Source organism: Aotus nancymaae, unplaced genomic scaffold (assembly GCF_030222135.1).
Source record: "Aotus nancymaae isolate 86718 unplaced genomic scaffold, 86718_ANA_hifiasm-v0.15.2.pri h1tg000059l, whole genome shotgun sequence".
Taxonomy (NCBI): domain Eukaryota; kingdom Metazoa; phylum Chordata; class Mammalia; order Primates; family Aotidae; genus Aotus; species Aotus nancymaae.
In genome coordinates this window covers 10,841,598-10,866,170 of record NW_026988473.1, presented here as the reverse complement: position 1 = coordinate 10,866,170, position 24,573 = coordinate 10,841,598, and the positions used below count along the sequence as shown (strand labels likewise).

Genomic DNA, 24,573 nt, shown 5'->3' with positions numbered 1-24,573 from the left:
CAAGCAAACAGGCAGTTAGATATATGTGTAGTAAGAAGCAAAGTGCGGAAGGGGTTACTTTTAGAGTAGGTTAGCAAACTGACTATGCCACAGCCAGCCTTCGCTTTCCAGCTCTTGCATCTCTCCTGGCATGTGCCCTGCTCTGCTGTTGCTGCTGGTCTTCGTGCTGACATGGGTAGAGCTGACTGCAGATAAAACATTAAAACCCGTAGATCGGGATCAGGAGCTTTTTCTCAGCTCCAGACGGAAAAAGCTCTGGATCATTCGATTCAGACAAAAGAATCCAACTTTTCCCTCTGGTGACCCTCTTGGTCCTGCCGCCAGGGTTCTCTCTTATTTTCATTGACAAATAACACTCCCTGTTGGCAACAAGGCATCCTGGGCTCCATGTTTCAGTGGGAATTGGTAAACTTCTAAAGCCACTCAGTCTTCAGGCTGAGATTTTACAGCACCCCCTGTGGTGCTCCATAATTGCTCGGAAATGCATGGTGTCTCCCGTCATGTTGCTTAATTAAAATTCAATTCTGTTCAACAGAGTCACAATTAAGAGGTGTTTTTTTTTTTTTTTTTTTTTTTTTTTGTCGTTCTTTTTCCTGCTTTCCATAAATGGGACTGATCGATGTTTGGAGCTCCGGGAAGGCAGAGTCACCCATTTACCTGATTGAAGAAGGGACTCAAGAGGGAAGCCAGACTGGAGATTCCCGGGCAGAAAAGCACCACGAATCTTGATGCCGCTGTTTTGGCCAGCGCAGTGGGTTGCTCAGATTTTGGCACTGGGAATCAACAAGTTGGACATCCACTCAGAGACCTAATTTGAAAGTAGGCAATTACAAAGACGACAGGTGGATGAACTCACAATGAAGGGAAGAAACCAGCGTAAAAAGGCTGAGAATACCCGAGATCAGAATGCCTCTCCTTCTACAGGTGATCACAGTTCCTCATCAACAAGAGAACAAGGCCTGATGGAGAACAAGTGTGTTCCATTAACAGATTTAGGCTTCAGAAAGTGGATAATAAGGAACTTTAGTGAACTAAAAGAACATGTTCTAGCCCAATGTAAAGAAACTAAGTACCTTGAAAAAAGGTTTGACAAAATTCTAACGAGAATAGACAATTTAGAGAGGAATATAAGTGAATTAATGGAACTGAAGAATACAATACGAGAACTTCATGAAGTATGCACAGGTTTTAACAGTCGAATTGATCAAGCAGAAGAAAGGATATCAGAGGTCGAAGACCAACTTAATGAAATGAAACGAGAAGACAAGATTAGAGAAGAAAGAGTAAAAAGGAATGAGCAAAGTCTCCAAGAAATATGGGACTATGTGAAAAAACCTAATTTACGATTGATAGGTATGCATGCCTGAATGTCATGAAGAGAATGAATCCAAGTTGGAAAATATTCTTCAGAATATTATTCAGGAAAACTTTCCTAATCTAGTAAGGCAGGACAATACTCAACTCCAGCTAATCCAGAGAACACCACAAAGATATTTCTCAACTAGAGCAACTCCAAGACACATAATCACTAGATTCACTAGGGTTAAAATAAAGGAGAAAATTCTAAGGGCAGCTAGAGAGAAAGGTCAGGTTACCCATAAAGGGAAGCCTATCAGACTCACAGCAGATCTCTCAGCAGAAACCCTACAAACTAGAAGAGAGTGGGGGTCAATATTCAATATCCTCAAAGAAAAGAATTTTCAACCCAGAATCTCATATCCCACCAAACTAAGCTTTATAAGTGAAGGAAAAAGAAAAATTTTCACAAACAAGCAAGCACTCAGCGATTTCATCACCACCAGGCCTGCTTTACAAGAGCTTCTGAAAGAAGCACTACAAACAGAAAGGAACAACCAGTATCAGTCATCCCAAAAACTTACCAAAACATAAAGAGTATCTTTATAATGAAGGATCTACATCAACTAATGGGCAAAATAGCCAGCTAGCATTAAATGACAATATTGAACTCACAAATATTAATATTAATTTTAAATTTAAATGGATTAAATGCCCCAACCAAAGACACAGACAGGTAAATTGAATAAAAAGTCAAAACCCATCTGTACGCTGTATCCAGATCTATTTCACAAGCAATGACATACAAAGACTCAAAACAAAGAGATGGAGGAAGATTCACCAATTAAATGGAGAGCAAAAAAAAAAAAACAGGAGTTGTAACTTTTGTCTCTTACAAAATAGACTTTAATAGTAACAAAGACTAAAAGAAACAAAGAAGGACATTACATAATGGTAAAAGGATCAATGCAACAACAGGAGTTAATGATTATAAATATATATGAACCCAATACAGGAGTACCCAGATACATAAGACAAGTTCTTAATGACTTATAAAGAGACCTGGACTCCCGCACAAAAATAGCGGGAGATTTTGACACCACAGTGTTAATATTTGACGGATCAACAACATAGAAAATTAATAGGGACATCTATGATTTGAACTTAGACCTGAAATAAGTAAACTTAGTGAATATTTATAGAATTCTCCACCCCAGGTCCACAGAACATACATTTTTCTCAGTATCACATTACACCTATTTTGAAAGTGACCACATAATTGGAAAATTGGAAGTAAATCATTCTTCAGCATTTGCATAGCATTTCACAGACTTAAATGAAATATTGGTTAGCTGTTTGTTATTTTCTTCCCTTATTCCTTCCTGTGTCCGTTGTTAAGCACAATTATTGGCGTAAAAGAGGTTTTTAATACCTATTTTCAGATTGCATTCCAGCCCGGGCAATAGAGCAAGAAACCTCTTCTCTCTCCCCCTTTTTCTTTCTCTTTCTTTCTTTCTCTCAAAAAAAAAAAAAGAAAGAAAGAAACTAGCAAAATGTGTATGTCAGTATACAAATCTCAGTTCACAAATCAGATATGCAAAGGCCCTGAGATGGGGATGTGTCCACAGGGTCCAAGAAACAGCAAGGAGGCCATTGGGACTGAGTGAGAGAAAGCAGATAGAGAGGAAGTACCTGTAGTTGAGTTCAGAGAGATGATGGGGCCAGGTCATCACAACTTTGTGGGCAGTTGCAAAGCTTTTAGCTTTCACACTGAGTAGGGCGGACACATTTGGAAGTCTTTGAGGAACAGAAGAGGGATAAGAACAAGAACCAGGAACTAATTCAGAACCTACTATGATAGCCCCATGAGAGAAAGAATGAAGACATGACTTAGAATGGTAATGGTGGTCATGGTGAGAAGTTTGAAAAACTTTGAAGGTCAAGTTAGCAGGATTTGCAGATGAACGTGACATGGGTTTCCTGACTACTATGTATCCTGTGAGAACTCCATCATCCAATTTGGTCATCAGGCCATTGAAAGCTCCTTCATTCTCACCTACATGATCCCTTCAAATCCAATATCTCCTTCCAGTACTTACGTGTCACACTTCAGACTCATCCTGCACACATGGGACTGCAAGAAGAGAAACGTATTTCCCAGCAGATGCCAAAGGTTAACCTCATTTAGTTACATTGTAGGAGTCAGTATAGCTGTGGAATTTTCTTAGGGACTCACACTTCCCTGAAAGCATCCATGTAATCAAAGCTGCAAAAATAAATTAATTAAAATAAAATTAACTTTTTATATTCATGAACAAATGTACCTGGAAATGATCAATAATATAAAAAGTCAGGTTTTTGTTTTGTTTTCTTTGGTTGGTACCATTTATCATGCTATTTCTTTATATTTTCAAATCACTTAATAAATACTATTTTTTTTAACAAAGGCACCAGTATTTCTTGGAGAAATGACTGATTTTAGGACTGGGACAGGAAATATACAATACAAGCCTGGAGCATCTTTTAGCACCAAAAAACAAGGAAATGTTTACAAAAGAAAACAGTGGAGGTATGTCAAAGGATCACAGGAGCCAACCAAAAGAGTTCCCAATGGCCAAAGTCAGAACAACAAAATACATAATGTAGTCATGTTACAACTCAAAATATAAAATAAATATCCGTGAGCCTATACTAATATAAATAAATGACTGAATAAATAAATAAATGGCAGATAATAGACAAGTCTTTCATGCGGAATAATTCCAAATAATGTATGTAGATTCTCCACCCTCAAGGACGTGAAGCATGACTCCCAAGTCTTTTTTTGTTTTGTTTTTAATTGAGACGTGGTCTCACTCTCTTGCCCAGGCTGGAGGGCGTTGCTGCATCTTGGCTTACTGTAGCCTCAACCTCCTAGGCTCAGGCGATCCTCCCACCTCAGACCCGCAAGTAGCTGGGACAATTGGCAGGTGCCATCATGCCCGACTAATTGTTGTATTTTTAGTAGAGACAGGGTTTCACCATGTTTCCCAGACTAGTCTTAAACTCCTGGACTCAAGCAATCCTCCTGCCTTGGCCTCCCAAATTGCTGGGACTACAGGCACAAGCCACCACACCCAGCCCCAACTCTCTAAGTATGAGTTATAAATAACGTCATCAGTGATCAATCATGTTAATGGCATGTACCCTGATATGGTTTAACTACGTCCTCATCCAAATCTCATCTTGAACTGTAACTCCCATAATTACCATGTGTTATGGGAGGGATCCGATGGGAAACATTTGAATCATGGGGGCAGCTTCCCCCATACTGTTCTCATGGTAGTGAATAAGTCTCATGAGATCTGATGGTTTTATAAGGGGTTTCCCCTTTTGCTTGGTTCTCATTCTCTCTTCCCTGCCACCATGTAAGATGTGACTTGCTCCCCCTTGCCTTTTGCCATGATTGTGAGGTTTTCCTGGCCATGTGGAACTGTGAGTCAATTAAACTTCTTCCCTTTATAAGTACCCTGTCTCTGGTATGTGTTTATCAGGAGCACAAAAATGGACTAACACATACCATTTCATATGATGTGATGAGAGTGGCATTTGGCATCTGCGGTCTTTCTCCCAGACATCTGCAACCCATGTCTAACCACGAGAAAATCACCAGAATAGGCCAAATTGAAGGACATTGCGTAACAGCGGTGCTCAACCTTTTTGGCACCACGGGCTGGTTTTGCAGAGAACTTTTCCACAGACAAAGGTGGCGGGGATGGTTTTGGGATGATTCAATACGTTACACTTTATCTCTATTATTATTACATGTAATATATAATGAAATAATTATACAACTCACCATAATGTAGAATCAGTGGGAGCCCTGAGCCTCTTTTTTTGCAACTAGATGGTCCCATCTGGGGGAGATGGGAGACAGTGACAGATCATCAGGCATTAGAGTCTCAGAAGGAACATGCAACCTAGATCCCTCATATGCACAGTTCACAGTAGTGTTCCCGCTCCTGTAAGAATCTAATGCCCCTGCTGATCTGACAGGAGGTGGAACTCAGGCAGTAATGCTAGCAATGAGGAGTGGCTGTAAATACAGATAAGCTTCTCTCACTGGTTCGCCTGTCACTCACCTCCTGCTGTGTGGCCTGGTTTCTAACAGGGCAAAAGCTGGTAACGGTTCATGGCCTGGTAGTTGTGGACTCCTGTTGCATAAAATACCTGACGAGGACTCTTCAGTACTGTCAAGGTCATCAAAAACAAGGGACACAATGGGAGCCAGTATGGCCAATATTCCATTTCTAGAAGCTTAAGGCTGTAGATTATAAAGATGGTCAATGTGGCTAGCTATTGAATAGAATCACATTTCTCACTGTGTGGCCATCTTGGTGTCTCGTTTCATTTGACTTTATTTTTTTTAAGTATAGACAGCCAACCATGCTGCTCTATCCTGTGCCTGCTTCAACCTTTTCCCAAACTGGGGATCCCAGTCAATAAAGTAAGTGGGAGATCTGGAGAAATCATGAGCCATCTCCCAAACTTTCATGCCCCTGTGCTGTCTGTTACTAGAGGTTCAATTTCCAATTATCTTTGTGTAAGTTGTTAGACTTGGAAATAGAATAGGATGGAAGACCAGACAGTGAGTCCAATCTCCTTGTCAGCTCCAAGTTTCTCTGCACCATGTGCACTCATGGGAAAGACGCCCTCTGATTACCAAAAACAGCACTTTCGGAGTTTTCTTAGGAATAGAGCTTGACATGTTTCAACATAACCTTTCTTCCTTTTGGAGCCAGAAGATAAGGAGATTCACTTTTCAGTTGCCTCTGGAAAATTTTAGGCTCTAGGCAAAATGTGTGTTCCTAAGCATATGTGTCTGAGTGACTTCTTAATTATTCCCCCTGAAACAACCTCACCGTCAGCAGAATTTTTCCACAACCACATCCAACTAAAATCCCTCTGATAATTCTCACACTAGTTCTGGGATTAAGGAACTGGTAAATATGACGGGACACTGTGAATCAGTGTGAAAGAGCCAAGAAAATATTATTCCCAAGTCCTCTCCACATTAAGATAGAAGAGACACCATTGAAATAACTGGTCTTCAGAGGGGTGTTGAGCAGAGTTTTCTGAAGTTGTATGATTCCCAAGGTTCATGTGAACATTATTTAAAATGTTGGAGTTCTTGGAAGAAGGTTGCAGATTTTAGGTAAAAAATAAAAGTGTGTGTGTGTGTGTGTGCACGTGTGCCAGTGTCTGGATGTTTATGCATAGAGTGAAAAAATAAGAATAAGAAAAATTGAAATCTAGGTGTAATTATTAAGATTTACAAGCACACTGTGGATATAAATAATGTAATATGTGTACAAGATGCTTCATTCTGGGGAGAACCTTCCTTTAGTAACAACGTAAGTTAGAAATACTAACAAAGAGTACATTGTCAAATGAGAAACAGAATTGAGGTCAGTTTGGAATTGGGGGAAAGGCAGCTTTTGCCCTCTGAGACCTCTTGAATGGTACAGAGAAGAGATTTTTCTCAGTCTTCATTTCTATAGATGGATCTTCTCAGGCTGAAATCAGCAGAGGTAATTCTTAGCCTGAATTTAAACATACAGTAATACATAAAATATTTTGAACACTCACAAAAGTTTAATGACTCAGACAACAAACACCTGTCTACTCTGCTTTAGATCTAACACAAACATAAGAAGTTTATAGTGTAGGCAACAGGAGAAAACTTCCCCTTCACGCTCTGAAAGTTCGCTGAAAATCAGCTGGCAAAAGGCAGACAATTAGGAGAAAAGAAATACAAATGTATTTGATCATAGCTTTACATGACATGGGAGGCTTCAGAATGAAGACCCAAAGATACAAGGAAAACGTTCTATGTTTAGGTCCAACAAAGTATGGATAGCCATGTCGAAATACGATTGGCCAAACAAGGTATGATCACTTGCTTTGGCAGCACATATATACCAAAATTGGGAAAATACAGCGGAGATTAACATGGCCCCTTTACAAGGGTGGCACACAAATTCATGAAGTGCTCCATAAAAATTGAAATTTAAAATTTAAAAAAATGGTATGATCTAATGCTAATGGACAATGGGGAAACCCAGAGGCCTGTCTGTTTAGATCCTGTTTGGCCTCTCTGTGCAGCAATTCATTCCTCCTGGGTATGAGGTAGTGCTTGCTCTCTCTCTCTCTGGAATGGAGTTCTTATGACCTACGATCAAACAAAGTAGACCTGAGAATTTATTTATGGCCAACTCTTACACAGAAAGGCAAAGTAATGGGGAAGTTAGAGTAATATCGTTAGGTTTTATGGCTGGCTTTGGAGAAAAAGGGTTCTGTTTTCCATGATCCGCCTTAGGGAAGAGGTATTATAGTTTATACAGCTAACCTTGGGGAAGAACGAAGAGCCAGAGACCTGACACAGGATGGCAGGAGGAGGTCAGAGAGAAACTTGTACTTCGGAGGCTGCTTCTGAGGCCTTCATTATGGGGTATTGTCTTCTGAGACTTTACAATAGCAGTGATTTTCTTTTCTCTGTCTTTCCATGCTGTCATGATTGCACCCTTACTTTCCAGCCAAACTTCCCACTCATAAGCAACCTTCATATATTTAAATAGTCCCCTAAGGCCAGAAGATCCTTTCTTCCTGTTCCTATATGTCCCAAACATAAATGCCACTTCCTCCATACAGCTTCGCTGAGCCTCTTAGTTGGAAATCATCCTCTACTCACACTCAGCTCTTCATCTGTCCTGAGATGGTCCCCACCACTCCCATATATTAGATTTCAATGCTTTTCACACTGTATCTAGATTATATGCCTTTCTCTCCAAAAACCTAGAACTCTTCCCATATTCCATCAATAGTTGCTAAATAATTGGATGGATTAAAAGTAGCAGATGTTTCCTTTAAATTACCAAAGGCAGTTTGTGAACATGAGACCTATTTCTTTCTGACCAATAGGCCTGGCATGGGGTCTGGGATATGGTCTACCTTCCACCTCTTTGTGTGTAAACAGTGTGGTGTTTACATGGGAGTCCCCTTGAAGACTTTAATAACTACATTGGTTTTCATCAACATCTCTAGACACTATACTGAGTTGATGTTCCTAGTGACCATTTCCTCTCTTTTTAAGCTAATCAGGATTGATATCTACCGTTGAGTTCAATACATTTCATTTACTGATGAGGCTCCACTGTTAGGGTTCCCCAGCACAGCACTGATCATGACAGATAACCAGCCCATATGCTGAGAAGTTTACACATGTTAATTCTTCAACCCTCACAACTTCCCTGTGAACTGGGTATTATTATCATCCCCATGCCACAGATGGAGAAGTAGAGTCTCAATGGGGTCATGTACTTGCCCAAATCACACAGTGGCAAAGCCAGGACTTAAACCCAGATGACTCTCGATCCCAGAGCCCTTGCACTGAACAATTTCTCTGGTCTGCTAATAAGATGTCAGAGAAGAAGCCAAACTAAGCAAGTGCTCTTTTTACTCTCCTACACTGTCACCACCCTCTGGGTCACTGGAAGGCAAGTATCTCCTAATTCCTTCAAAATAGTTAACGTTTTGACGAAGTGGTTGAGGACACACATGTGGAAAACATGCAGCTCCTCTAAAAGAAAGTCCATAAGTATTGGCAATATATTTATTGAAGAAGTTGTGTGTGGGAATTATTAACCTGCATTTGTCTTTAAGGTAATACACATATAATTACACTTATTACAGATTAGGCAATGCTCTAAGTACGGATGCTCCACATAGATTAACGTATTTAACCCTCACGAAAGTCTTATGAAGGAGAAGCTATTGTCTCCAAATTACTGATGCAGAGAATGAGGTCACGGGGTGAGGCAACTTGTGCGTGTTAGCTCAGCCAGTAAGTACTCAGCTGGGCTTTGAACAGGCTGTGTGGTGCCAGAGTCCACCAGGCATCTACCTCGAAGGTAGAATACTTCTTGGCAGCTTGTTATTTAGATTTACCCATTACATAGATTTTGGACAAAACTGCATAGAGACAAAAGAAAACTTGAAGTCAAAGTGAGGTAAGTGAGAAATATCTTCATTTGCATTGGAGAACACATCCAAAAAATGGGAAGAATAGGACTTTTGCCCTTCTTTTGTTTTTGATTATGGAAAGAAAAAGGAGATAAACTAGGAAGAAAGAAAATAAGCCCCATTTCAAAGAATTACCAGAAAAAAAAGGAAAGAAATTCAAAAGCAGAACAATTATAAGGTAAGTATATGTGTAACAGTTTAAATAATACTGCCGGCCAGGTGCAGTGGCTCATGCCTGTAATCCCAACACTCTGGGAGGCCAAGGTGGGTGGATCACCTGAGATCAGAAGTTCAAGACCACCCTGCCCAACATGGTGAATCCCACTTCTACTTAAAATACAAAAATTAGCCAGGCATGGTGCTGCGTGCCGTAACCCCAGCTACTTGGGAGGCTGAGGTGGGAGAATCACTTGAACCTGGGAGGCGGAGGTTGGAATGAGCCTAGATCGTGCCACCACACTCCAGCCTGGGCGACAGAGCGAAACTCTGTCTCAAAAAAAAAAAGAAAGAAAGAAAGAAAAAAAGAAAAGACTTTGTCTCAAAAAAAAAAAAAAAAGCCAAACTGTTTTCAAAAGTGATTATGCCATTTTATATTCCCACTGGAGTTCCATTCCTCTACATCTTTGTCCACTCTTGATATATCAGTCTTTTTCATTTTAGTAATTCTAATTTATACTATTTTTGAATTGCACTGTTGTTTTAATTTATATTTCCTCCCTGATAAATGATGTTGAACCTTTTTCTGTGCTCATTTCCTATCTATCTCTGTGTCTTCTTGCTGAAGTGTCTGTTCAAATAATTTGTTCTTTTTTCTCTTCTTTTTTTTTAACTTCTTTTAGTGACTTCATTTTTTTTTAATTTTTTGTCCTTGTTGCTTAATTTGGTTGTTTGTTCTCTTATTATTGAATATTAAGAGTTACAGCCATTCTACTCCTAGCTACTTACCCAAGAGAATTGAAAACATATGTCCACACAAAGACCCAAAGATGAATGTTCATAGCAGCTTTATGGCTAATATTCAAAAGCCACAAATAACCCAAGTGTTCACCTACAAGTGAATGGATAAGCAAACGGTGCTATATTCATACAATAAAAAGGAACAAAATAGCAGTACACACAAAACAGTGGATGAATTTCATGGCTGAAAGAAGGCAGACAAGAGAAAAACACATACAGTAGAATTTCACTTATAGAATATTGTAGAAAATACAAACAATGCATAATGACAGCAAGCAGATCTGTGGTTGCCTGAAGAAGGAAGGGTAGAAGGGACAGGTTACACAGGGGCATAAGGACATTTTCTGGGTGACAGATGTATTCACTCTCTTAACTACAGAGATGGTGTCACGGGTATATACTATGTCAAAACTTATCGAAGTGTGAACTCAAATATGTGCAGTCTGTGATATGTCAATGGTAGCTCAACAAAAATTCTTTCTTAAGAATGAAATTGAAACAACAGAAGAGAAGCTCTGAGTAATATTTTTATTTCCATAGCTGAGGCACTATTCTGTACCTAAAGTAGGTTAAAGAAAGAAAGAAAGAAGTCCCCTTAAAGAAGAACAGAACAATAGAGACGAATTTTATGGCTTAAAAATTTCCTAATTTTTCATGGAACTAAGTTTATGATTTAAATGCTGCTTACGTACAATTCAATCTAATGGAGGGTGGGACATTTTGCAGACAGAAGTTCTTAGAACCATTTAAATGGAGCATCCAGTCTGGGGAAAAAAAGCCAAAATCCTGTAAAATTCGAGGTGTTCTAGACACACAAAATAAGCACTGCCTTACTCACACAACAAACGAATCCCATGTTTATATTCCCTATGCCACAATAGTCTCTTTCTGTATAGTTAATATCCCCCTCTGTTTATCTTGAATAATGTCCTTAGTATGTTGAATAACTGGAACATCATTTTTATGCATTTTTATACATTTTTTAAAAATGTAATTTGCATAAGTGTATGCATGATTCTATAATAAGATGTCATTTTAGATGCATTGGGAATAACCTTGAAATTGCAATTCATGTGGTGATAATATCTCACAAGTTTTCAGACCCAATACTTGAACCTATTAAGAGGAAGTAAACACTTTCTGAAATAACTTTTTTTTCCAAGATCTTCGAGAAAGAGAAAACATGATTCAATGGAGTTGGGAAATGGCACCAGAGTAAAAGAATTTATATTTCTGGGACTTACTCAATCCCAGGACCTAAGCTTGGTCTTGTTTCTTTTTTTATGTCTTGTGTACATGACGACTCTGCTGGGAAACCTCCTCATCATGATCACTGTGACCTGTGAGTCTCACCTTCACACTCCCATGTACTTCCTGCTCCGCAATCTAGCCATCCTTGACATCTGCTTCTCCTCCATAACTGCTCCTAAAGTCTTGCTGGACCTTTTGTCAAACAAAAAGACCATATCCTATACAAGCTGCATGACACAGATATTTCTCTTCCACCTCCTTGGTGGGGCAGACATTTTTTCTCTCTCTGTAATGGCGTTTGACCGCTACATGGCCATCTCCAAGCCCCTGCACTATGTGACCATCATGGGTAGGGGACGATGCACTGCCCTCATCACGGCCTCCTGGGTGGGGGGCTTTGTCCACTCCATCGTGCAGATCTCCCTGCTGCTGCCTCTCCCCTTCTGTGGACCCAATGTTCTTGACACTTTCTACTGCGATGTCCCCCAGGTCCTCAAACTCGCCTGCACTGACACTTTTGCTCTTGAGCTCCTGATGATTTCAAACAATGGCCTGGTCACTACCCTGTGGTTTATCTTCCTGCTTGTGTCCTACACAGTCATCCTAGTGATGCTGAGGTCTCAGGCAGGAGAGGCCAGGAGGAAAGCCATCTCCACATGCACCTCCCACATCACTGTGGTGACCCTACATTTCGTGCCCTGCATCTATGTCTACGCCCGGCCCTTCACGGCCCTCCCCACAGATAAGGCCATCTCTGTCACCTTCACTGTCATCTCCCCTCTGCTGAACCCTTTGATCTACACTCTGAGGAACCAGGAAATGAAGTCAGCCATGAGAAGACTGAAGAGAAGGCTCGTGCCTTCCGAAAGGGAATAGATAATGAATCCAGCTCTTCATCACCAAAGACGCCTTATATTATTTTTCCCATGAATTCACATTTACATTCTCAAATATATTGTCAACAAACCAACTATACTGACTATGAACAATTTGTTTTCCTATTTAAGTTAGTAAATAACTGATAATCCAGGCTCCTGTGCAGCATGAAGTAACTAGTGTTATAGAAGTGAACTGGCTGATATTTTTCCAAAGACCAAGTAATCTTACGTCAATCAAGACAGCAATATGGCAGGCAGATAAGAGATTAAGTCCTACAGTTTTTTCAGAAGATAAGGAAATAAAAGCCTAGAGAGATAAAGTGATGTGTTCAAGGTCTCATATTAATTACAGAGACATCTTCAGATACCCAACCCCATTGTTTTTCTACTACATTAATGTAATTTATTACATGGTTGGACCTATCTACACCAAATATAATCCTGTTCCAGAAGGATCTTATGATCAATGCCTCTGGAGTACATATATGTGGATATGTATGGCCTATCACATATTGAGAAATTTGCCTCTGCTGAGTTAAACTAAAGTGGGCTCATGAGCTACTGAGAACTTCATAGGTACATAATGGTTATCCTCCTGGATTCCTATCAAGATTGATGAAGCTTGGGAAGATTTCTCATTATGGCCTAAAGGCATGTATCTTAATGCAGAACTAGACATGCCAGACATTTTCATTATAAGTTTGAATAAAGGCAGCACGCTCTAGGCTGGGCACCGTGGCTCACACTTGTAATCTCAGCACTTTGGGAGGCTGAGGCGGGTGGATTACTTGAGGTAGGGAGTTCAAAACAAGCCTGACCAACATGGAGAAACCCTGCCTCTACTAAAAATACAAAATTAGCCAAGCGTGGTGGCATATGCTTGTAGTCCAAGCTACTTGGACAGGAGCATCACTTGAACCTGGGAGGTGAAAGTTGTGGTGAGCTGAGATCGCTCCATTGCACTCCAGCCTGGGCAACAAGAGCAAAACTCTGAGTAAAAAAAAAAAGGCAGAACTTCAGGAACCACACACATGAAGCAATCTATCTCTACCATCAAAGGACTGGTTTTCCAGTTACAGCCTTACAAGGGTCAGTTTTGGCTTGGACTCACCATTGAGAATTCATTTCTTTTCACTGGAAAGAAAGAGAATGGGAGAGTTAAAGAAGAAAAAAACTCTACCTGGTCTATATTTTCAAACTTCCAGTGTTTGCGAAGAGGCAGTATAGGCTAGTATTATTATCTGGGAAAACAGTGAAGTGTGGTGGATTAAAGCTCTAACTTCAGAGTCATAGAGACCCAGGTACAAATCCTATCTCTGCCATCCACCAGCTATGTGATCTTCAGCAAGTTACTTCACCTCTCTCTCCAAAGTTCATCATTCACCTACATAAAGATTCTTGTTATAAAATTCATATCATGAAGTTGTTGTAAAGGACAAAATGAGGTGGTATACGTGAAATATATAACACCTGGCAGAGAATAAATGTCCAATGAAAAATAAATGTCATTATTAATATCGCCTTTATTGCTCTGCCTAACACACCTTCTGTTCCCCATTGGACCGTCACACTCTTCTATATGACCCATACTCTTCATTTTTAGATAAAAACCGTTGAGTAGAAAACATGAAAATGTATATTGAGTTCAAAGCATCATGTTAAAATGTCCAGCTTCTTATTTATAAGGCTTAAAGAGTCAGCTTGGGCCAGGTGCAGTAGTTCATGCCAGTAATCCCAGCACTTTGGGGGCCCAAGGTGGGTAGATCACCTGAGGTCGGGTGTTTGAGACCAGCCTGGTCAACATTTTTAGTAGAGACCCCATTTCTACTAAAAATGCAAAAGAAATTAGCTGGGCGTGGTGGTGGACACCTGTATTTCCAGCTACTCAGGAGGCTGAGGCAGGAGAATCTATTGAACCCGGGAGGCAAAGGTTGAGATTGTGCTTCAATAAAAACTGGTAAAAACTAGGCCTGGCACAGTGGCTCACGCCTGTAATCCTAGCACTTGGGAGACTGAGGCTGGCGGATCACCTGAGGTCAGGAGTTCGAGACCAGCCTGGCCAACATGGTGAAACCCCATCTCTACCAAAAATACAAAATTAGCTGGATGTGGTGGCGAATACCTGTAATCCTAGCCACTTGGGAGGCTGAGGCAGGAGAATCGCTTGAACCCAGGAGGCAGAGGTTGTAGTGAGCCAAGATCGCACCATTGCACTCCAGGCTGAGCAACAAAGCAAAACTGTCTCAATTAATTAATTAATTAATTAATTAAAATAAACAGAAAATACACCTATAAACCTATACAGTCTCTGAGAGCTACTCTGACAATAGCCACAGAGCTTTAAATTTTTCATGGTTACTCTTTTATTTATTTAAGTTTCATTTCCTAGCTGATTGCAGGCAAAGTGACTTTGGTCAAGAGGAAGACTGCACAGTCATTGGTGTGGTTTAACAAAACATTTTCTTCCTGAGCCAAAGGGGAAAATGCACTGTCTCATGTGGTTCCTCTAGAGGAAAGGGTACGTCCTGAGTGCACTGGTGCCTCTGCATGTATGTATGAGAGAGAACAGAGAAAAAATGAGAAAGAGGGAGAGAGAACGTATGAGAGGGGAGAGTACCTGGTGGCCTGTTAATGACTCCCACAGGAACTCCTGAGTTGTAGTGTAGTGTATTGTATTGGCCACTCAGCTTCCACATTCATACCTAACAATATTCCCTTTGCTAATTCCTATATTGGGCTTGTGGCTGAGAGACTAATACAGGTGGCAAAAACGTGATAAGCAGAAAAGAGTCAGAATACTCTAAGTACTTGAGGTTGCTTTTTCCCATCTGAAGAAAGAAGATAATAACAAAATCACTCACCTTGAGGTAGGCTTTACATTAAATAGAGAATTTCCCCAGTACCTACTCCTTGTAAAATGCAGCTGGGGCATCATAAGAGGATCAATTTCCCACTTGAAGATTAAATCAGTAGTTAGCATTAGTGCGTATGAACTGAAACTGAAAAGCTGTTCGCGCTGAATTTTGAGAAATGCTGCAAATGTGTAAATGTTCCTGTAGAAGCCAAGACTCTTAAGAGGCAAAGAAAGGAGGCAGTTTTTCACTGTTAGAAAGAGGGAAAGTATGGCTTGCAAAAATATATAGGAAGAGGGTCAGTTGGCTTCAGGAGACGTGGCTGTATTTTATTTGTTGGTCTACTGAGGTTCAAAGTTTATTAAAGGTAGTTGAGAAGGTGCTGACATCACCAGCTCTCAGGAAAATGACTACCTTGAAAAAATAGCTTTTAAAGGCAGTAGTTCCTGAGTTTGGTATACGCAGTTTTGCCTCTTGGCTGGGCATGAAATTTTGGAGGCTTTGAGTAAGATGTTTTAATGACTAGATTATCTGTACCTTCACGTACCACTGAATATGAATAATTCTTCTAACAGAAGTTTTAGGGATTCAATCAAGAGTAAGGGATTTTCAAAATTGGAAAAGAGAAAACCATGATATGTGGGGCATCCTAGGAAGTGAACTTACTGTAGAGAATGAGGAAAAATTTGCTCAGTGGGATCCTAGGATATGGGGGGATCCCTCAGTTTGCAGGCTCTGTCCAAGACACTTGATAAGCTTATTTCCAAAGAAGGGTCCCCTTTGGGGTGATTTTTAAAGAAATCCTCATTATCTTTATTCTGACCTTGCAAAGACACATTAAATTGTATTTCTTTATTCATTTCCCCACCCACTCTATTTTTTTTTTTGAGACGGAGTCTCCATGTCACCCAGGCTGGAGTGCAGTGGTGCAGTCTCAGCTCACTGCCACTTCCACCTCCCAGGTTCAAGTGATTCTTTTGCCTGAGCCTCCTGAGTAGCTGAGATTACAGGTATGCGGCACCATGCCCAGCTAATTTTTGTGTTTTAGTAGAGACAGGGTTTCACCATGTTGGCCAAGCTGGTCTCGAACTCCTGACCTCAAGTGACCTGCCCGCCTTGACCTCCCAAAATGCTGGGATTATAAGCTTGAGCCACAGCACCCAGCCTCCACCCACGCTTTATTGTGCATATGTTTCAATGCAATGTGCATAATTCTATACTTTCAAAGTATGCTTCTTACTCTGTAAAAGATACCATCTGGGCGGACACAGTGGCTAACACCTGTAATCTCAGCATTTTGAGAGGCTGAGGCAGAAGGATTGCTTGATACCAGGAGTTCATGGCTGCAGTGAGCCATGATTATGCCACTGCACTCTAGCCTCGGTGACAGAGCAAGACCATGTTTTAAACACACACACACACACAAACACCACACACACACAACATCCATAGAAATGCATTAGACTATTATTTTCAAGCGGAGCTCGCTTTTGAGATAATGTTACTCACAACTCATTTCTGTACCTTGCCATTGGAACCTGCCATATGGTTGATGCAGGTTCTTTGTGAAAATGTCTCTAAATACTGCAAAGTCTGATTCTTCATACTCTACTTTTCAAAGTCACTTCTGACATCCTTTCATGCTAAGTCACACCCAGCCACACCTCTCACTTGCCATATGCAGGCTTCTAACAGCTCCACCTTACACTCATGCTACTTTCACTTGATTTGCTAAAAAATTTTGTAAACTCTTTCTTTTGCAACATCTTCTGGGAAGAACTAATCAATATCAGGAAGAGGAGGTAAATCAGTATCATTGAAGCAGGTAAGAGCATGAGTCCTTGAAATAAGGCAAATCTTGATTTGAGACAAAGTTCTACTAGCTGTGAGACCTTAAGCAAGTTACTTAATCTTTCTGTGTCTCAGTTTCCTCATCTATAAAACCAGGATAATAATATCTATTTCACATGAATATTAAAGGTTCTGGAACAGATACAATGAAGCAGTTGTAGGCCAGGCGAGGTGGATCACACCTGTAATCCCAGCACTTTAGGAGGCTGAAGCGGGTGGATCACACCTGTAATCCCAGCACTTTAGGAGGCTGAAGCGGGCAGATCACCTGAGGTCAGGAGTTTCAGACCAGCCTAGCCAACATGGTGAAACCTCATCTCTACTAAAAATACAAAATTAGCCAGGTGTGATGGCAGGCGCCTGTTATCCGAGCTACTTGGGAGGCTGAGGCAGGAGAACCGTTTGAACCCGGGACATAGAGGTTGCAGTGAGCTGAGATCACACCACTGCGCTCCAGCCTGGGAGAAAAGAGCAAGACAGACTCCGTCTCAAAATTATAATAATAATAAAATAAAATGAAGCAGTTGGTATAACACATGAGAATCACCCCCATAAGTGTTCTCTAAAAGCAAACGAAAATTAGCAAAGCAGTGCTCCGTTGTTCCGCCCACATTTCTATAATGCTGAGACCTTGAAAACTGTATGGAATCCCCGGGGCTTGATGCCTGGGTGACTGGATTTCTTTTTTGAGGATTATGGTTTATATTCTTCCTGTATAGGTTTATAATACAAATATCTATATTTATAACTGCACACAAAAATTAACTGATTTAATTTATATTTTTGTTTTGTTCCATTTTGTTTTTTTGGGATGGAGTCTTGCTCTGTTATCCAGGCTGGAGTGCAGTAGCTTGATCTCAGCTCACTCCAACCTCTACTTCCCAGGTTCAAGCAATTCTCCTGCCTCAGCCTCCAGAATAGCTGAGATTACAGGCACATGCCATCAAGCCCAGCTAATTTTTGTATTTTTAGTAAAGACAGGGTTTTACCATGTTGGCCAGGCTGGTCTTGAACTCCTGACCTCAAGTGATCCCTCCACCTTGGCCTCCAAAAGCGCTGGGATTATAGGAATGAGCCACTGCGCCTGGCCTAATTTATGTTTATAAACATATGTGTGTATACAAATACTCTGATATTTTGAACTTAAGCCTTGGCTCAAATCCTTAAGCAAAAAACAAAAATATTCTCAGGAAGAGATGGCATTTTCTGCTTGCTTTAAAGTGTTGGGAAGAGAGTTTTGACAACAGGGTCAAAAGCATTATGATCCACACTCACACGAGCTCCTGCAGACTGAACAGCCATGTACAGAGGGAAAAATCACTCACCCAGGCTGGCGGGACTGCGTAGTTGCTAGTAAAATCCACTTCCTCAGCTGCGTTTAGTTTCTGAAATACGCACTCAAGCTCGCCTACTCCTTACACACACCCCGTGTATGAGGTAGGTCTAATCACGTTGTGGATAAATCATCACTGTGCATGTTGAAAACTGACTCTAAGTCATGTCCTGTGTACTTCACATACATTTCCCATGAGTTCAGTACTATTTTTGAGTAACATGTCCAAGGTCACACCAGCTAGGAAATGGTAGAACCCAAACCGCATAAATGTTCCAGGTGATCTACACTTTTGTATCCAAAATGCAAGTGATATTGTTCAGCAGAGTTCCCGGACAGCATGGGTTTAATAAACATTCTATGCCCAAACGGCACTGTTTTTCGCCTATGTCGCCACCATGATTTTGTCCAGCCTCATCTTCTTTTCTGCTGATTCCACGTGCTTGTAACACTCTTTCTTTCTTTCTTTCTTTTTTTTTTGATACGAGGTTTTACTCACTCTTTTTCCCAGTTTGGAGTGAAGTGATGTGATCTCAGTTCACTGCAACCTTCTTTCCCCAGGTTCAAGTAATTCTCCTGCCTCAGCCTCCTAAGTAGCTGGGATTACAGGCGCCCACCACCACACCCAGCTAATTTTTGTATTTTTAGTAAAGACAGGTTTCGATATGTTGCCCAGGTTGGTCTCGAATTCCTGACCTCAGATGATCTGCCTGCCTCAGCTTCCCAAAGTGCTAGGATTATAGGCCTGGGCAACCCTGCCCAGCCCACTCTTTCTATCTTAACTGTAAACTTCTTAAGGAAAGAATCTATATTTGACTTATCTTTCCCTCAAAAAGACCACCTTAGTGTTATGGAAATCATACATAGAGGAAGGAAATAAGAAATACAGAAAAAAGTAAAGAACATGTGAAAGGAAGAGGGAAGGGAATGGAGGGCAGGTGATATGGGACACTCTTAGGCTTGTCACAGTGGTTTCCTGAGCAGAAGATTTGAAAACCATTGACTGATCATTGCAATATCCAAAAGAAAGTTCCTGGAGTGGGTCACTGTCACTTATTAAAATACACATCTGCATTCCAGATTAACCAAAGGTGCCTTCTTAGATGATTCCTTCACTTTCCAGCCCTGCTAAGTACAGTGTAGGGAGCTCTTCCTTCAAGGATTCTGGAGGCTTGAAATTTGTGATGATTATTCTGAACATTTATTCTTGCCACCCCATGTTGTTGACGTAAACACCTTAAGACGTGATTGAGAGAATCTGAATAAATACCAAGGGAATGGGAAAAGGAGCTCTTAGTTTTCTGTGTGAGTAAAAGGAAGAGTGTTGCTTGGGGGAAGCATAGTCTTTTAAGGACTTTTTTCCCCTAAGTTTAGAAGAGTAAAATGGGAAAAAATATACAGAGAGAAATTAAAGCCAGAATCAGAGAGAGACCTACTTATGGACACCAGGGTCACGTACATAACACAAAAGTTTAAGAACGCCTAAAATCCATACGTGAGTGAATAATAAAAAGACAATTCTTGGGTTGGGCACAGTGGCTCATGTTTGTAATCCCAGCACTTTGGGAGGTCCAGGCAGGTGTATCACTTGAGCCCAGGAGTTTGAGACCAGACTGAGCAGCATAGTGAAACCCAGTCTTTTTGTAAGAATACAAAAAATTAGCCAGGGATGATGGTACAACCTGTAGTCCCAGCTACTGGGGATGCTGAGGTAGGAGAATCAATTGAGCCCAGGAAGCAGAGGTTGCAGTGAGTCACGACTGAGCCATTGCACTCCAGCCTGGCCAATAGGAGTGTGACCTCAAAACGACAACAAAATGGTCACTCTCAGATGATAGCTGGTGAAGACTATAACCATGTAACTACAAAAGTAGCTGTTGGCCAGGCACAGTGGCTCATGCCTGTAATCCCAGCACTTTGGGAGGCCAAGGTGGGCGGATCACATGAGGCCAGGAGTTCAAGACCAGGCCAACATAGTGAAACCCCATCTCTACTAAAAAAATACAAAAAATTAGCTGGGCATAGTGGCAGACACCTGTAATCCCAGCTACTCAGGAGGTTGATGCAGGAGAATCACTTAAACCCGGGAGATGGGAGTTACAGTGAGCCAAGATGACGTCATTGTACTCCAGCCCTGGCAACAGTGTGAGACTCTGTCTAAAAAGAAAAAAGTAACTGTTACAAAAGTTAGTGGTCCATTAAATTTTGCTTTAAATGTAATTCACTCTTTAAACATGAGATTAAAGTGTTATAAATGATCAATATTACATGTTTGTTATTTAAAACTTTATACTGAATTATAAGATGCTAACATACAGAAAAATGCACATACGTGTACAACTCAATGAATTTTTACACCAGTAGAATATATCTACTGTTGTAAACAAGCACCCAGATCAAGAAACAGAATATTACCAGCAACCAGAAGCCTCCCTTAGGCACCCTTCAGTTTTGTACATATGAATAAAATGGAAGGGTGCATACTCTTTGGTCCTCGGGTTATTTAGGACATTATGTTTGTAAGACTCAGAATGACTCACATATATTATTAAGTATAGTGTAAATCATTCTCATTGCTGTATAGTATTGTGTGAATGTAACACACTTTACTTATCTTTTCTACTGTTGATGGGTTTCTGAGTCATTTTCTGGTTTAAAGAAATTATAATCAGTGCTGCTGGTCAGGTGTGGTGGCTCATGCTTGTAATCTGAGCACCTTAAGAGGCCAAAGTAGGAAGATCACCTGAGGCCAGGAGTTTCAGACCAGCCTGGGTAACATAGGGAGACCCCAACTCTATAAAAAAATAAATAAAAATTATTCAGGCATTAAAAAATTTAAAAAATTATTTAGGTGAGATGACAGACACCTGTAAGTCCTAGCAACTAGGGAGGCTGAGGTGGGAAGATTACTTGAGTCCAGCAGTTTGGGGCCACAGTGAGCTATAAGCTCACCACTGCACTCCAGCCTGGGTGACAGAGTGAGATCCTGTCTCAAAAATAAAAATAAAAAATAACAGTGCTGCTATGAATATTCTAGGACATTCATGAACATATGCACATATTTCCTAGAAGGAGAAATATGTCCTTAGGAGATATATAGGTAAGGATATACAGATATATCATCATACATCTAGATACACAGATATCCTCCTATGTATACATAAAACTATATTTATAGTCTTAGCAGAGATAATCCAATAGCAAAGTGGTTAGACCAATTTTGCACACGCACTAGAAGGTGTATTAGAGTGCTAATTGTTCCACATCTTCACCTCCACTTTTCCGTCTTTTCAGTTTTCATCTTTTTCAATTTAGCCATTCTGGTGTGTATATTGTGGTTTATTACTATAACTAGTGAAGTTGAATAGGCATTTGGATATCCTTTTAGTGAAGTATTGGTTCCAATCTTTTGCCATTTGGAGGTTGCGTCATCCAGTTTTTTTACTAATTCGTAAAGGCTCTTTACATATTCTGAACATGAGTTGTTTCTCAGATAAATGTAAATATCTTGCTCCATTTGCAGGTTGCCTTTGAATTCTCATAATGATGTCTTTATGAACAGAAATTCTTAATATATTCCCATTTCTTCCTGTTATTTATTATTTTAGGTGTGAGATTTTATAGTGAAAGTACAATTGAATAGGTTCACAGACTTGCAACCTCTGTTTCAGCAGCGGCAGTGAGAGAACCTTGTCTCCTTCAACAACTGAATCAAAAGCCTGCGTAATCTTTCATCCAGTGGTGGCATACTGACTTGCAGACACAGTGAGTGCATAGAAAAAAGGACTTCCTCCTGATTCTAAACCAAAACTTAAAAGACAACACTAGATGTCAGGACGTATTAATATGATTTAACTGCACTAATATTTCTTCCACAGATGAACCTGATAAAGAATCTGTGATTCAATGGATCAGGGAAATTACACCAGAGTGAAAGAATTTATCTTTCTGGGAATTACTCAGTCCCGAGAACTGAGCTGGGTCTTATTTATCTTCCTGTTTTTGGTGTACATGACAACTCTGATGGGAAACCTCCTCATCATGGTTACAGTCACCTGTGAATCTCACCTTCACACGCCCATGTACTTCCTGCTCCGCAACCTGTCTATACTTGACATCTGCTTTTCCTCCATCACAGCTCCTAAGGTCCTGATCGATCTTCTGTCAGAGAGAAAAACCATCTCCTTCAGTGGCTGTGTCACTCAGATGTTCTTCTTCCACCTTCTGGGGGGAGCAGATGTTTTTTCTCTCTCTGTGATGGCGTTTGACCGCTACGTGGCCATCTCCAAGCCCCTGCACTATGTGACCATCATGAGTAGGGGGAGATGCACAGGCCTCATCGTAGCTTCCTGGGTGGGGGGCTTTGTCCACTCCATCGTGCAGATTTCCCTGTTGCTCCCACTCCCCTTCTGTGGACCCAATGTTCTTGACACTTTCTACTGCGATGTCCCCCAGGTCCTCAAACTCGCCTGCACTGACACCTTCGCTCTGGAGCTCCTGATGATTTCAAATAATGGATTAGTCAGTTGGTTTATATTCTTCTTTCTCCTCATATCTTACACAATCATCTTGATGGTGCTGCGGTCTCACACTGGGGAGGGCAGGAGGAAAGCCATCTCCACCTGCACCTCCCACATCACTGTGGTGACCCTGCATTTCGTGCCCTGCATCTATGTCTACGCCCGGCCCTTCACTCCCCTCCCCACAGATAAGGCCATCTCTGTCACCTTCACTGTCATCTCCCCTTTGCTAAATCCTATGATCTACACTCTGAGGAATCAGGAAATGAAGTCGGCCATGAGGAAACTAAAGAAACAGCTAGGACAGTCAGAAAGGGTTTTAATTCAACAAGGGTAAGATAGTACCAATAGTTAAAGATAGACATTAAATTTCACTTTCTCAAAATGGGAAAAGAGCATGTTCATGCACAAAATAAAGACATACCTAAGACCATCATCAAGTCCTGAAAGAAGCTGGTCCTGTAGTATATGCTGGGGACCACGTGGATGATACTGCTGTAAGGCAAGACTCGTTCAAGTCTTTCTCTACTCACTTTCAGTTATTAATTCCACAGATTTTTACAGAACATATATTATATGCCTGAAAGCACTGGGATTCAGATTGCTGCAAAAAGATTAAATGTAGTCACCTTCCTGGAGGCATAACCCAAAATACCTTTTTAAAAATATAAACAAGCCAGGTGTGGTGGCTCACACCTGTAATTCCAGCACTTTGGGAGGCCAAGGTGGGTGGGTCACCTGAGGTTGGGAGTTTGAGACCAGCCTGACCAACATGGAGAAACCCCATCTCTACTAAAACTACAAAAAATAAAAATAAAAAATAGCCAGGCATGGTGGCGCATGCCTATAATCCCAGCTACTTGGGAGGCTGAGGCAGGAGAATCACTTGAATACAGGAGGCAGACGTTGCGGTGAGCCAAGATCTCACCACTGCACTCCAACCTGGGCAACAAGAGCGAAACTCCACCTCAAAAAATAAAATAAAATAAAATAATATAATATATATATATATGTGCTAGGGAACCAGTAGGCACAATGTTACATGAGAATTTCCAAAGACATTTAATGGCCAGTTTTCAAGGGCAAAACGATCAGAAAAGAACAATCCAAGCAAAGAAAACAACATGTACATGTCCACATGAGGTGTCTCGTGCCTGTAATCCTAACACTTTAGAAGGCTGAGGTGGAGAGAGAACTTGAACCCAAGAGTTCAAGACCAGCCTGGGAAACTTAGTGAAACCTCATCTCTACAATAATAAAAATAATAAATTAGCGAGACATGATGGTGCACACCTGTAGTCCCAGCTATTTGAGAGACGGAGGCAGGAGAATCACTTGAGCCCAGGAGTTTGAGACTGCAGTGAATTGTGTTCACTCCACTGCACTCCAGCCTGGGTGACAGACCAAGACCCTGTCAAAAAAGAAGAAGGAAGGAAGGAAGGAGGGAAGGAAGGAGGGAAGGAAGGAGGGAGGGAGGGAAGGAAGGAAGGAGGGAGAGAAAGAGAGAAAGAGAAGAAAAGAAAGAAAGAAAGAAAGAAAGAAAGAAAGAAAGAAAGAAAGAAAGAAAGAAAGAA

At 40.9% G+C, this 24,573-nt stretch overlaps 3 protein-coding genes and 1 non-coding gene across 4 annotated transcripts in view; all 4 read left to right on the top strand.

Annotated features, from left to right (window-relative positions):
• The window catches only part of LOC105718529 (olfactory receptor 4D11-like), a 58,590-nt gene that overhangs the window by 18,877 nt on the left and 15,140 nt on the right, over window positions 1-24,573 (top strand). The window contains exon 2 of the mRNA XM_064365597.1: window positions 22,151-22,244. The gene's annotated coding sequence lies outside the window, so the exon portion shown is untranslated. The remainder of the gene's footprint in view (window positions 1-22,150; window positions 22,245-24,573) is intronic.
• LOC135270282 (U6 spliceosomal RNA) lies at window positions 7,235-7,339 on the top strand. Its single transcript, XR_010338445.1, has one exon. It is a non-coding gene; the product is annotated as a U6 spliceosomal RNA (small nuclear RNA).
• On the top strand, window positions 11,506-12,441 carry LOC105718554 (olfactory receptor 4D11). Its single transcript, XM_012454290.2, has one exon. It carries the CDS (start codon window positions 11,506-11,508, stop codon window positions 12,439-12,441), a length of 936 nt encoding a protein of 311 aa, XP_012309713.2.
• LOC105718556 (olfactory receptor 4D9) lies at window positions 22,386-23,336 on the top strand. The gene has a single exon (XM_012454291.3). The coding sequence runs from the start codon at window positions 22,386-22,388 to the stop codon at window positions 23,334-23,336; it is 951 nt and encodes a 316-aa protein (XP_012309714.2).

Excerpts from the sequence above, each read along its gene's own strand:
- LOC105718554 (XM_012454290.2), top strand. The coding sequence starts at position 11,506 with ATGGAGTTGGGAAATGGCACCAGAGTAAAAGAATTTATATTTCTGGGA.
- LOC105718556 (XM_012454291.3), top strand. The coding sequence starts at position 22,386 with ATGGATCAGGGAAATTACACCAGAGTGAAAGAATTTATCTTTCTGGGA.